General features: G+C 45.3%; 1 protein-coding gene across 10 annotated transcripts in view; it reads right to left on the reverse strand.

The window, feature by feature from the left end:
- sox5 (SRY-box transcription factor 5) overlaps positions 1-15,000 on the reverse strand; it is a 208,746-nt gene that overhangs the window by 20,449 nt on the left and 173,297 nt on the right. For 8 of the 10 annotated variants that reach the window (XM_068307074.1, XM_068307073.1, XM_068307070.1 and 5 more), the window contains 4 exons: positions 13,906-14,078; positions 12,609-12,677; positions 4,478-4,604; positions 1,503-1,588 (listed from right to left, as the gene is read on the reverse strand). In XM_068307074.1, coding sequence (XP_068163175.1) covers positions 1,503-1,588; positions 4,478-4,604; positions 12,609-12,677; positions 13,906-14,078 — 455 coding nt within the window. The remainder of the gene's footprint in view (positions 1-1,502; positions 1,589-4,477; positions 4,605-12,608; positions 12,678-13,905; positions 14,079-15,000) is intronic. The other 2 variants (XM_068307071.1, XM_068307069.1) reach the window with 2 other exon arrangements.

A 15,000-nucleotide genomic window follows, 5' to 3' on the forward strand; every position in this document is an offset into this window, starting at 1 on the left:
GGATTGTAAGAGACAAATCTGCTAGTGAGATGTTTTTTATGCTTATTGTGTCCTCTCACCCCTCCCCGCTCGTACAAAAACAAACACAAAAAAAAAAAAAATCCAATTGCAAGGTGGACAAAGCCGTTGAACTGGAGATTGAGTGAGTCTGAACATAACCGAACATATGGGCGCTGAGATTGGAGCTGTGATAACACCATAGAGGACATTATTGTCAAGATAAACACAAATGTGCTCTCTCTCTCTCTCTCTCTCTCACACACACACACACACACACACACACACACACACAGAGGAGTACTGATGAAATCACTGAGGACAGCGGGTCTTACTCTCCATGACAGCATTACACAGCCATTGTCCTCTCCCTGTTGTTGTCTGGCATACGGGGCGGTACGTCTGTCCGACAGGTGCACACACACGTTACACACTCTGCCTCACCATTAATCCGCACTTTTCCATCATTTGTTAAACATATGAACGGTAAAAACAAAAAAATGTTCCAAAAAAGAATGGGTGTCAACGCTTCTCTCGTATTTTGGTGTTTTTTTTTTTAATGATAATAATCATGTCAAGAAGACATGAGGGCTAAACGCTGACTGTACTGACTGGAGGTTAATGTGCCTGAAACAGGCAACGGGGTGGGGTGGGGGGGGTTTGCCCACACAGGCTCTTAACCCTCAGGAGATGGGGCCCCACAGCCCCACATGGATCTGAGTGGAAGCATTTGAGGTCTTGTTCTGTGTTTGTTCGTGTGTATCTGGACACACACACACACACACACACACACTTATTCTACATACACAGGTAGGAAAAAGGCTGATTTAATCCTCATCCCTCACACTGGCGTGATGAATGTCTACGAAAGCAAACTTAAATTTCATATATTCTCATGCACATTTTGGTTTCTCTTCTTTTATGTGATTTTTTTTAAAGTGAATAAAACCGACTTGACGATGAGCGTCGGCCACTTTTTGCAAACACGTATATTTCATGTTGACAATTAAGGCGGTTTTTCATTTGGTTCACTTCATGTCAGTGCTTGAAAAAGGCCATGTTTCAGAGGGTTGAAACCTTCTTGACACATGTAATCCATCAGCCAACAACATTTTCCTTTTTATTGTATTAAATGTTGAGTGGAGTGAAGCATGAGATCCCTCTGCACTGCTGTAAGTGATTGAAATGTCTTCCACCCACAGATTAGCTTTGACAGTCATTCTGAATATTTATGTGAATATTTATGTCTTCTACTTCCCATTGCAGGATAAGGCCAGGGGGGGGGGGTCGGTTACACTTGTCAGTTCCGTGTGATTTGAGCTCTGACCATAAAGATCAGGTTTTATGGGGTCACTTCACTGTCAGGTTTAGTGGATTTATTCCCAAAGGGGTGACCCAAGGGTAAAGGAAAACGGAATGTTTTTACTGATTTTTTCCTCTGGTTGTTGTTTTTTGCTCCGTACTGCTGCTGCTGAGAGGCGATGCGTAGATCCTGGTGGTCTCACCTGGAGCTGAAGGGGTCCCAGACCCGGTGTGGCGGCAGCAGCGGCAGCCATTGTCGTGGGGATGAGCTGGAGGGGGTAGGGGTCACCTGAACAAAAACAAACATCGTTTTGTTAGCATTAACTCAAAATCAGTGACTGTTTCGGCAACTCTATACCATCCTTCACCCTCATGCTATTTCCTCCATCTATCTTCTCTCTCCCCTTACCTCACGTTCATCAGCCCCACTCCCCACCAGCTGACCCCCCCCCCCCTTTGCAGCTGTTAAAGCCATCCTTTGTGTGTGCTGCCGGTAGGGCCTTAATAAAAAGCCTGATTGTGTGTCCTGCTCCTTAATACCCCCTGACAAAGAGCAGCGAGGTGAGGGGATTCTGATAAAGCTGGCCCCAGCTCGTAATTAAGAGCCGCCACTGCCGATTGCTGCTCCCTTTCTCCTTTTTTTTTTTTTTTTTACCCTAAAAAGCCCATTCTGCTTTGTTGGGGAGAGGACAGCCTTCAGTCCCTCCCTCCCACTCCCCCCCCCCACCACCTTGTGTCCTTCCTGTTGTCATCTTTCTCTCTTCACAAGTTACTCTCCATGTCCATCTCTGTCTTCTCTTCACCCCCCCCCCCAACCCCCCCTTGTCAGGAATGATAAATCAGAGATAGATAAATGAATAGGGAGGAGGAGATGACAGAAGTGCAGACAGAAACGCAAGGTAGAAAAGGACGGGTGTGGATTATTAGCGACCAGGTGCAGATAGGCAGCGCTGTAATTACTCCAAGAGAAAAGGAGAGAGAGAGAGGGAGAGAGAAAAGTGGGAGGTTAGAGATGAGGTGAGGAGCGGGGTGGAGGGTGAGGAAGGGCAGATAAAGTTCTCAAGGCTTGACCTTGCATTTCTGACCTTAACCCTCAGCAGAGCTCAGCCTTTTGGCTGGATCGGGGCCCGTCTACTGTGCATGTGTGCGCCCACATCACTGGGCGTTTGGCACAAGTCAAGACTTTCCTTATGACATATTTTCCCATATAAATCGGTTCTTCAAAAAAAAAAAAAAAGACATTTTCTCCAGCAGCAAGGGAGGGCAGGAGGGAGATTAAAGAATTATTTCAGGACTGTGTATTCTAGGAGATGGCTCTTTTCTCGGTGCTCCCTGGACAAACATGAGCCGGGATGGATATTTATGCTCCTCATGGGGGTCGCCGTAACAAAAGTAAGATGGACGGAGAAAAGCAAACATGTTGCTCTTGGCTTGGGGACAGCAACCTCGGTGGGCAAGGATCGAATTTCTCAGGGTAGCCAAAAAAAAAGGGGGAATTACCGCAGACACGAGAAATAGTCAATTTTAAACTGATATCAGGATGATGTCATCAGGGAGATCTGAGGCTCGGCCTGAAACTTTAAATTTGGAACACAATGTCTATCTTTTGAGATCGGAATGCAAAGTTTGAAAGTTGTGTCTATTTTTGACCCTTTAATGTCAGCATGTCTTGGCCTCAAGCTACTTTGTTTTTCATATTTCATCTTTGAAATCCATCCAGCTTTATGAAAGCAGAAAGCTCAAACACTAGACGGACACTTCCCAGTATTAAAACCGTTTACAATCACAAGAATGTCATTATTTGTTCAAAAGCTTAATTTGGGATAACGTGGCATTCATGTTACAATTCATGCAACTTTGGGAAAACAGTATTCTAACGACTTATAAGGGGGGAAAAAAAAAATCAAAAGCTGCCTTAAATGAATCTTTTAGAAAAAAAATGCAGAGCAAATCCTCAATTTTTAAAACGTGAATCCCTTGGAGCGGTGAAACAGATTAGCTTTAAAATGTTTCAGCGGCTTGGATAATGGACAACAAGTGTTCAACAAGTCCTTACTGCGAGGATAAAACGTACTCACATCATCAAAGCACATAAGAATATGCCAGAGCACAAAGCTACACGTCCTATTTAGAGCCGCAATAAACTCACAACAACTTTGAAAGTTGCCAGAGAGCGTTCTCAGGGGCGGCCCAGCCTGGCGACGCGTGGCGGTCCGGTTGGAGCTGGCGGAGGCAGTGAAAAGACAAGCCCACCACTTGACGGGGTATTTACGTGGGCAGTGGGCGTTGGTGAAGATGGCACTAATTGAAATGGAATGGACTTGTTTGGGAAGCTGTGAAACTCTAACGGGTAGGGGGGGGGGGGGTGTGTACCCTCACATATCTGTGTCTTAGTACTTTTTTTGTGTGTGCATTTTTTGGTGTGTGTGATACTACAAAGCAATCTCTTGACGTTTTGTGTGTGTGTGTGTGTGTGTGTGTGTCTGTGTGTGTGTGTCCGTAATAGAGGAATAGGGAGGGAAATAGAGCGGTTGAGAGAGAGTGTGTGTGTGTGTGTTTGTGTGTGTGGGCTGTGTTGGAAACATGTTCTGGCTGCGTCCTGTGTTAATGTGAGGAGAACCTGGGGCAGGTCACATTACCACCCTCCCCACCCTCCCCCCCCTAAACCCCCCACTGTGCATTTATTCCCAGCATCCCCTGGCAAGCACTCATCACTCTTTCTCTCCCTTTCTCTCCCTCTCTCTCCCTCTCTCTCTCCCTCTATCATGGTAAACAACACATTGCCACACAGCCAGAGTGTGATAGCCAAAAAAAAAAAAAAGGAAAAAGAAAAACATGTCGTGTATGACGCCTGTATTTTGTTGCTTTTGTACATCAAAAAATAGACAAGACAAGAGGAAAGGGCCAAAAGGACTGAGCGAAAGGGAGAGATAAAGAGAGAGAGATTGGAAGTGTAAACAGGAAGGGTGTATTTGGACTGGTTTTCCTATTAAAAAAGAGATGTTGTTGGAAGGGTGAGTCTTTAGGGAAACAGTCTGATTGGCCTGTGTGGGAAAGTCATGAGGCTCTACCTTGCTTGGTGGAAAAAATCGCGTCTAGAAAAACAATTTTACACTCAAGAGTTGCTTTAATGTATGACTGGAGTGTGTGTGTGTGTGTGTGTGTGTATGATACTCACTGCAGCCGGGTTTGTAGTTGAACCCAGGGGGCATGAGGAAGCCCTGCTGGGCCGCAGCCGCCGCCAGAGTCCTCTGGTCTGGAGGAAAGACCGGAATCATCAGTGGAGGGAGCTGACCCTGGACCTGCTGATGAAGGAGGGAGAAGAGTTGGCGGTGAGGAAGAGGAAGAACAGCAGGGGGAGAGAAAATATGAACATCTTTGGCATCTCATTTGAGCACCCATAACACAGTGATGCTAAATATATCAGTGTGTATAGGAGGCATGTGACTGAACCCTGAGAAGTAGCATTTACATCTGATTACATCATAACTTCTCAGAATCACATTCAATCAGGCTCACACGGAAAGCAAGTTAGTATACAAAAGGGGACAAATGAAGCCTCACACACACACACACACACACACACACACACACACACACACACACACACACACACACACACACACACACACACACACACACACACGCGATCGCACACACTCCATCTTCTGGAGTCAAACACAAAATGCAAGTCATGACAGTTCACAAAACTCTCACAACAGCTGGTCTTTTTTTCTTTTATGTGGAAGGTGATGTTCTCCCCCTTCTCCCCCATAACCCCCCCCCCCCCCGTCAGAAAATAAATAACATGAAACACACACGGACGCACAGACACAACCCTCTGTGTGCGTCCATCGGCAGTGAGCCATACGACTTCACAAGGTTTCCAGGATTTTAAAAGGAGAAGCAAAAAAAAAGCCTCCGATGGGCGGCTTTGGCAGAGAGAGAGAGAGAGAGAGAGAGAGAGAGAGAGAGAGAGAGAGAGAGAGAGAGAGAGAGAGAGAGAGAGAGAGAGAGAGAGAGAGAGAGAGAGAGAGAGAGAGAGAGAGAGAGAGATAAGGAGACAGAAAGAAAGAAGTACGAGACAGATGGTTGCACGAAACAGTGTTCTGCCAAAAACAACACACAAAGACACGCATGTGATGGAGTGACTGACAGTTTGAGAGGAAAGACAAGAGAAGACGGGTCTAGGAAGCGAGGAGAAGATTGGAAAAAAGGTGAGACAAGGGGGAAAAATGAGGAATTTGATTGACCTGTCAAGAGCTGCAGCGGCGGTATGATGTTGAAGCCACGGATTTTTTGAAGAAAGATGAAGCTCGGGGCCAAGTTTGAACAAGGGAAAACATTGTTTCCATACTGGGCAACATTTTCGATGCATCATCTCTTAACTGTGGAGCTGTGCAAACATCGTGTAATTTATGTTAATTCACTAATCAACTTGCTTTTGTTGAAACATATAATGTTTTCATCGGCCACCTGTTCTGTTTGGAGATCTCTGGGCATGGCAGCGATACAACAATGCTGTGCCCACACCGAGTAAGAGGAAGAAGAGGAGGGAAGTTCTGCAGTGTAATCACTTGACAAAAGTTTTAATAATCTATAATATGTACACACACACACACACACACACATGCACACACATGCATTGTTTTATTTATAATACTTTATAAGTCTTCACGAGAATCAAGCTTTCACGCCGGTTCACATGTTGCTGGTGTTTCCATACTGTTAGATTGGATTTAGCCTGGATTCATAATAATCAATAATAATTAATTGCTGCAGTAAACAACCAAAAAAACCATTAATCTGGAGAAATTTTGGAGAAAAAAAAAAGAATCATCAACCCCCCCCCCCGCTGTCTCAGCTCATCACCTCCTCCTCTGTCCTCTTCCTGCCCCTTTCACTTCACCTGGAGGGCATCGTGGTAATAACTGAATAAGATAATGGGCAGGTAAACGCTGTTTGATGTGGCCGTACAATCAGAAGGAAGTGGAGGTGTCGTGGCGCAATCAGGCAATATCTCAGAAATATGGATGCTTGAGATGGTTAGTGCGTAAAATATATAACTAGCTTTTCAGCGCTGAAGCCACTGCGTGTGTGTATGTGTGTGTGTGTGTGTGTGTGTGTGTATACTCCTGTACCGTAAACACCGATGCATGTGTATCTCCTCCTCCCTCCTGCTCTTGAGGGCTGACATGCAGCAGCCAGGATCACTGTAATCAAACTATCACCGCACAGGGGAATAGCTCTCCCTTCAAGCGGCTCCTGTTTCCCCCCTTACACCAAAAACAATAATTACTCCACCATTTTTGGTAAACCATAAACCGCCGTGCCGCCTGCGCTGCACGATCAGAAGGGAGAGGCGTTCCAGCGTGATACTCGGACAGGACCCCCGCAGGGACGAATCACAGACAGAACAGTTCCGCTTTGCCTTTCAGGCCTAATTGGACATATGCTGGAGTGGAGCTGGCTAGCAATACTGTAATGTACCGTAGGGACGAGAGAGGAGAGGAGAAGAGAGGAGAGGAGAGGAGAGGAGAGGAGAGGAGAGGAGAGGAGAGGAGAGGAGAGGAGAGGAGAGGAGAGGAGAGGAGAGGACAGGAGAGGACAGGAGAGGACAGGAGAGGAGAGGAGAGGAGAGGACAGGAGAGGACAGGAGAGGACAGGAGAGGACAGGAGAGGACAGGAGAGGACAGGAGAGGAGAGGAGTCTCTGGCAGCTGTAACACACACTGTATCCAGACATACAGGAACTTATACATTACAACATCTATGACTGCAAATGAAAATATTACAGAATTTCTAACTATCTATTTTCATAACAAAAAGCCTAAATACAAAAGGAAAGAATTAATTGGCCCACAGAACAAGAGCACACAACAGAGGATAAGGACCAATAAGAACGACACATATATGGAAAGTACATCAGACTGGAGTTGTTCCTGTCCAGTGTTGTAATAATAGTTCTATTCTACATAAACTTAAAAGCTGTTGAGCTAAAGAAGAGCATGACTTTAGCACATAGCCACTGGTTTGTGTGTGGAGGGGTGAGAACAGTGAGGGAGACGATGCCCATCCCTCCCCCCTTTCTCTTTCACATTCCTGTAAATCTGCAGAAAGACTTAATCCCATATTTCTCCTCATATTGGATATACATTAATGCAGACCGTTAAAGTAGATTATGAAGTGTGTACATTCGACCTGTGACGTTCTGGTGAACTTTAAAAACCAGGAGGAAGAAAGAAAGAGAGAGGGAGAACTCCCCTAAATCGGAATTAGAATCAGAGACAAAGAAATGCATTGACAAATGGGGGCGGGGGGGGGAGGCTGTGAGATAAAGTGAGGGTGAGAAAAACAGAAAGAGAGAGTGAGAATGAGGCCCAGATCTATCAGACAATCTCCAGATCCCACATAAAGGAAAGACACATCTGAAACAGCAGGCGCTTTGGGGAATAACGCATTCCTCCACTTCGCTTTCACATCAGGCCCAAAGTGAACATGAAAACCTATAACACAGAAAATATCACATCGCTGCTACTGTAAGCTGCTGGCGTGGAGTCTAAAAGGCTCTTGCTTTTCATCTGCAAAAAAAAAAAAAAAAAAAAAACCCCTCCTCATCCAGAGAAAGAAACCTGAAACAAACAAATCGCACTCATCTGAAACAAACCCTCTAATCAGCGATACGCAAATGCAAAACAAAGAAAAGCGGAAGAAGAAGAAGAAGAAGAAGACGTATAAGAAGAAAAAAAACCCAAAACTTTTTCTTGAGAACTTTTGCAGGGAGGAGGGCAAAAAGGACAGAAAAAGACAGAAGTCAACAATTCAACCCTGGGCGAGAGAGGACGTCTCATGAAATAAACAGCAGATAGACAGAACAGAACAAACAAGAGAAGGGAGGAAGAGAAAGAGAAGCGGAGAGAAGGGAGCAAGAGTTGGATAATTGGCAACGAGTCCGGGCTGCGTTCACCACGCGCCAGGCGGCACAGCTTGAACTTAAAGCGCCGCTGCGGCATAATGAAGATGTGGCCACTAATTAACATATGGGGTGTGAAACAGGTTGGTTGGCACGCGGTACGCTAAAAAAAAACTCGAAGGTAAAGTTATTATTGGGGAGTAATTAGCTCTATGAAGTTAATGCGCCGAACAATAGCTGCCAGCGCTTGCACAATATGGCTCGCATCTGAGCGCGCAAAAAAAAAAAAAATAGCGTCCGCTAAAAGTGCGAGTCCCACAGCTAAAATCTGTTGGCGACCATATGCTCCGGCAATTAATGCAAGACCTGGATGACCTATTGCTAAAGAAGGGATGTGTGAGCGATAGAACCAATAATTAATTTGGAGAAAGGGAGAGGAGGAGAGACAGAGAGAGAAACAGAGAGAGAGAGAGAGAGAGACAGAGAGAGAGAGACAGAGAGGGAGGGAGAGAGAGAGAGAGAGAGAGACAGAGAGAGAGAGGGAGGGAGAGAGAGAGGGATAGCTGGCTCTTAATTTCCATCCATTAACTCTCTCTGGACAGAGGCCATTAGAGGTCAGCCTGCTGTGAATGGAAGGGACCACGGTTCAGGGCCAAATAGCTGGGATGCTCACACACCCAGGTGTGTCGGTGTGTGTGTGTGTGTGTGTGTGTGTGTGTGTGTGTGTGTGTGTGTGTGTGTGTGTGTGTGTGTGTGTGTGTGTGTGTGTGTGTGTGTTAGAGAGGTGTCATGTGAGCAAGGATTGGGCTCAGAGGGAACGGCTACTTGGTTGTGGTCCAGTTTAGGTGCGCAAAAACAGTAAACTGGTTGTAAGGTAACGGAAGTGGTTAAGGAATTATACATCCACGTGTGTTAGCTGAGGTGAGTGTGTGTGTGTGTGTATGTGTGTGTGTGTGTGTGTGAGTATGAGTGTCAAAATGAAAAGATTGCTTCTGTTTGTCACTCTTTTACCTCCTTCAACAAGAAGCGTGGCCGCGCTCGTGACTGTACCAGGTATTATTATCATCATTACGTTCACAAGGAGATGTTTGTGCGTGATCTAGTTAACCAGTACCGGTAAACTTAATAGAGAGCTTGTTAGAGGCTGTCGCCAGCATGTCTGCTTCGCTCTTTAACAAGTTAAAGAATCAGGTGGCTTTTTGTCAGTTTCTAATTTCCTCCCGTCTTCTGTGGCGAACCCGACCTCCGTCCCCGGCGCTCGATGAGATGAGAAGACAGCCAGGCGGAGGTAAAGAGGTTGACACACACTTAACAGTGTGTGTGCTGTGGTTGAGTGAGTTTTGATTCATTAGGCAGAGCACACTCCTGTCCCCACATCCCTCTCCTCCAAACACACTGGATTCTATGTGTGTGTGTGTGTGTGTGTGTGTGTGTGTGTGTGTGTGTGTTCTACGAAGACGTGTCCGTGTTGTCGAGGTAAGCCCTGAGCAGCTCAGCAGGTGAGCTCCTTTCATCCCGGTTACGATTCCCTGCGTGGCGGCGGCAGTTCGTTCCCAGCAAAACCGGAGGGAGCCTCTGAGACAAGTCATTTAATTAGAATGAGGAGAGAAAGCAAAGATGTGCGAGGGAATGCGCTTCGCCCCTTTGAGCTTAACAAGACGGCCCCAAGCGGGGGGTAGGAGTGTGTTTCTTTCTGTGCACATGTTCTTATTTTATCATTTTTCAGAGAGCGAGCGTTATACCCTCAGGTTGAGGCGCAAAGCTTCGCAAAGTCAGGGTGATCTTTGTGGTTTTTACTACCTGAAGGGACAAGTTTATCTTCAGTTCAGCTTCAAGATTAAAATCCGGATGAACGGATAATGTAGGGTCAGGATTTTCAAGCCATCAGGAGTTCAGATTAGGGGATTAGTCGGAAATCAGTCGGTACAGGTTAAGTTCAAACCACGTGTAGCATTGTTTCCTCAGTGAATACATGATGCTAATTTGTTGAGAATGGATGGAATCAATAAGTCATTCGGTGACTGAACACGAACAAGTGATGTGTGTGAGTCTTGAGTTCATACTGACTGTCATTAGATCGAGTTGTTGCTACGCCTGCCTCCGTGAGCGGACTCACTCGTTCGCGCGCATCGAGCGAGTCCTGCCGGCCTCGATGGCGGACGCTGACGCCGCTAACTTAGTTGGACTTCAGTGGTGAGAAAAAAATAGCAAACTGGACACGAGGACAATAAATAATTTGTCCTCCTTTTCATGGGGGATGTGTGTCACTCTTCTCTTTTTCATGAGCTTGATTAGTCGTTTCATTTCATCACCTCTTCCAAATTGACGGTTGAAAGCATTCTTCACAGGCCTTTGGGGGTTCGGGCCCAACAAAGCCAAGGATACAGGCGTGTATGCACACACACACGCATTCACACACACACACACACACACATGCACACACACACACACAAAGGAACAGCTGAACTCAGCCTCGTTAGAGGGAAATTCAATCACAAGGGGTTTATCATACAGACACAAAACACACACACACACACACACACACACACACACACACACACACTGAACCTGGTGCCCTCTCTCTGGCAGGCCATTGTATTGTGGGATTGTGCGGACAATCTCTTCATGAATGATTAAGCAGTGCATTTCTCGACCAAGTCTTTGATGATGAGTGTGTGTTTGATCATCAGGCGAGCGCGCGGCTGTCTCCGCCGCCGCCGCCGCCGCCGCCGCCGCCGCCGCCGCCGCTGTGGAAACGTGCGTCTGAGCCAAAGTGTATACATCTGTACGTTTGTGTGTAACTTTTGATGTGTGTGATATATGTAGAAGTGCGGGTGTTTTGGCGCTCCTGAGATGAGCCCTGTTGATGGTGTCCTCTCGTAGCGAGGCTGCCTACAGCTGCCCCCGCTTGTGAGGAACTATTGTTGAGTCCGTTCAATGGTGAGACGCTTGTTTGGGAAAAGGTTGCAAAGTCATGGGAAAAGAGAGCTTTGTCTCGGCGGGGTCGTGAGGGAGTGAATCATGAGCGGACGTGTTTATAGCTTAACACACACAGCTGTGGCAAACACACACTCACGCACACGCACACAAACACACACACACACACGTATGCATGGAAAAAGAAATGGACGCTCGAGAATGCACAGAGAAATCCTCAGAAACAAACATGTGCGAGACAAAATGTGAACAATTCAGAATTGAACACACACAAAGCAAATAAACACAGCTGCTTTACACAGAATCGTGGGCACACATAGACACATGTCCCACACACATGCTATCACAAGGTCTCTTATCTCACAAACTGTGTATAGCTAACCTCTTGGGGGGGAAAGGGAATGTGTGTGCATGTGTGTGTGTGTGTGTGTGTGTGTGCGTGTTTCCTCTTGGACGGGGTGTCTTTATGATACAAAGCTCGGCTTTCTCAGCTCAAAATTCAGTGTCATCTGCTTTTACAAAGGCTTGCGCTATTCGTTCCAAGCCACCTGGACCAACATAGAGGCTCCAGTGTAGCGTCCAAAAGGACAATACTTCCATTTTTTAAGTGTTAACATACATATCCATCCATAGTCTAAGCAGCCTAGGATGGATTTGCATTAAGTGACTTTTTCTTGTTCATTTACTTTGCAGATATTTTATATACGAGTTCATTCGATGACATCCACAGTCTGCATGGAGAGATTTGTCAAAATCTTCTTTATAACAAACAAACTCCAAGTAAGGAGTCAATGATGTTTGCCTTTCCTCATCATGGGAACTGTTGTGGATGTGAGTGTAATCTGTTCTCATCAGGAAGAAAATGTGTGTGTTGTTTTTTTCTGGATGGTTAATCAAAATGTGTGTTAGCTAGCTGGTAGTTAGAATTATGAACATTTAAGGGGGAATACTGGTAACGTAGAGACAACAAGGAGAATCCACTGGAAAGATGAACCTTCAGATTCTTTTGTTTACAACATCTTCCTGGCTATATGAGACTAGACGCCAGATTGGGAATACAAAGTTGTTGTTGTTGTACCTATAAGGACCCCTCAACAATCACTCAAACACATGGAAATAGCTATCAAAAAGTGTACTTCAATAGGCAAACTGATTAATATAATAAAGACTTCCATACGGTTCCATTGAAGTAGTATGATTTTTCCAAAAGGACTGACCACTTTTAAGTGATTACAAAGGTTGTGTGTGTTAGAGGAGGAGGGACTACTACAAGCCAGCACTGATTCTTTTCCCAAATGCTGATGGCTGAGTAAATAACAGCTGCAACAATCGCAATCATAAAATTGCCTTGGTGAGAAATGCAGACACACATGAAAACACATTCAACACTAAAAGATACATAAGGGTGGATGAGTAAACACACACGTGCACACACACACACACACACACACTGGCCTCACCTGGATTTGTTGCTGCAGGAGGTTGATTTTGTGTTGCTGCTGCAGGAGCTGCTGCTGTTGCCGGGCAATCTAAGGATGGAGAGCACACACAACAGATTATTAGGATGTACAGTAGATGCAGCATGAGTGTGTTTGTGTCCGTCTGTGTGTGTGTGTGTGTGTTTATGTGTGTGTGCTTTGGTTTGTGTGAGAAGCCTATGGGACATGTGACACATCTGCAGGTCTCCGGGGCCCCGGCTGCACGACAGAGGGTCGATGCCCCGGTATGAAATATTCAAGCGGCCATCTCATCTGGACTCAGCTCACAGCCAAGTTGACAGTAAAGTCACACAGCACTGCATCTACGAGCTCATCCCCACTTTTTAAAAAATCAATTATAGTTCATTTGGAGTTAATTATAAAAACTAACAAAAACTCCTTTAAAACTCCTTTGCATAGTTTGTGATTGTAATGCGGTTACAGTCTCGCCCTTGTGTACGGATCCTTCCTTATTCTGCGTGAAAGCAACAATTTTGAGCTGAGAATATAACTGTCTGTCTAGTGGCTCACTGTGAAATGGAAAAACAAAAATAAAAGTATTCTTACAAAGTACATCCGCGTACAGCTAGCTCCGTTGCGTACTGACGCAGGATGGAGCCAAGGGCGTTGTGTTTGTCACAGGTAATTTGTCCTTACAGACGTGTTTCTGCATGTGTGTTTGTTGTCCTCTTTGTAACCGCGAGGTTTCCAGAAGCTAAAAAAGCACAACAAAGAGGGAAACCCTTCTCTATGCAAATACATGGCAGACATTCGCCTGGGAGCTTGTGTGTGTGTGTGTGTGTGTGTGTGTGTGTGTGTGTGTGTGTGCGTGTGTGCATATTTTTTTTCTGCATCCGCTCCAACGCTACATAGCCTGAGCTCATTCCTGTGCAGTGTCCCTGTGTTCATGCTGCCAAGGTACATGTCTCTGGCTGTATGTGCACTATAAAGAATGAGGTGTGTCTGTGTGTGTAAGAGTGTGTGAGTGAGTGAGAGTACTCATAAAGTGTAGAGGACAGAAATATTACATGTGAATTGATGCAAAACTGAGATCACCTTCGGTTTGGAAGGTAAAAAAATAATGTGTATTTTAAATGATTGTGGATCAAATGAAAGTAAAAAAGGTTTATCTGACAGGAGATATAAATAATACATTAGAAGATAATTTTGACATTTTTTGAACTGGAGTCACAATAAATGATTTAATGGATTTTTTTTTTTTTTTTTTTCCACGCAGTATTTCCAGATGAAGCTCTTCACATGCAGCGTGCCCCGGTACCTGGTCCTGCTGCTGCTTGGCCAGCTCCATCTGCTGCCTCTGCTTCTCCATCTGCGAGGCGGCCAGCTTCTTTTGCTCTTCGTGAGCTGCCAGGAGCTGCTCCCTCAGGCTGCTCAGCTGGCCGATCATGCCCATGAGCTGGCGCTCTTTTTCCGCTAGGCTGTCTGGGGTACCTCCGGTAACACAGAGAGAGAGAGGGGGGAGTTGGGGGGGGGGGGGTCAGAGGTGAGATGGTAGCACTTTAAAGAAAAGTCCACTCAGCTGAGGTTAGGTTATGGAACTTTGGATCAATCACTTGAAAGGAATTTTTTTTTAAATCAGAATTCTGTTCTTTTTTTTTACATTTTTTGTTAAAGGTTGATAGAGTGGAATTATATTTGACAAATACGACTTAAATACCACATCTTGCTACTGAGTTGAAGTCTGTTATAAACTTTTTATGCCATGTTTATGTAGCGGGTATGGGGGAATTTTAGTGAAGTGAAAACAAAAAAAAAAGGTCTGAAATTACACACAGTCCAAATGTCATGGCGAGTTGTTTCTCTCTTTTGAGAGACTTTCATGGCCATCAGGAGCCCACAAAGGATTGTGGTGGTGAGGTCAGAGGTCAGAGGCATGAAGGAAAGGAAAGGAGGAGGAAGGAACAACAAAGAAGTGTAATGCTTGCCACGGCTTGTAGGTCAGTCTAATATATGGCTGGTTAGGGGCTTTGGACGGCAGGAGGGGGCATGTCAGTCCCTTTAGCGGAGCGTGCATAGCCTGTGCACCGCTGGTTGTAAAACCAGATGTTGACTTATTTTCCTGCAGCAGTGACGACTTGAGCCGCCTCAATGACTGCCTTTACTGCCTGTTGGCAAAGGAAACAGCCTTGAACAGGCACCAAGCGGTGGCGAAAACAAATGAAATGTCTCAGTTCATATTTTAGAAAAAAAAATACTTAAAAATATTTTTGAACAAAAGTTTTTAAAAAAAATACAATTAATAATATTAACCTTGAGATAAAGTAGATTTCACTGAGTAGCATTGAATTGTTGGTAAACTTGGGGAATTGTTGCTGGCTATCAAGCTTTGAGTGTTTGTGTGTGTGTGTAGATG

Source organism: Antennarius striatus, chromosome 22, assembly GCF_040054535.1.
Source record: "Antennarius striatus isolate MH-2024 chromosome 22, ASM4005453v1, whole genome shotgun sequence".
Lineage (NCBI taxonomy): Eukaryota > Metazoa > Chordata > Actinopteri > Lophiiformes > Antennariidae > Antennarius > Antennarius striatus.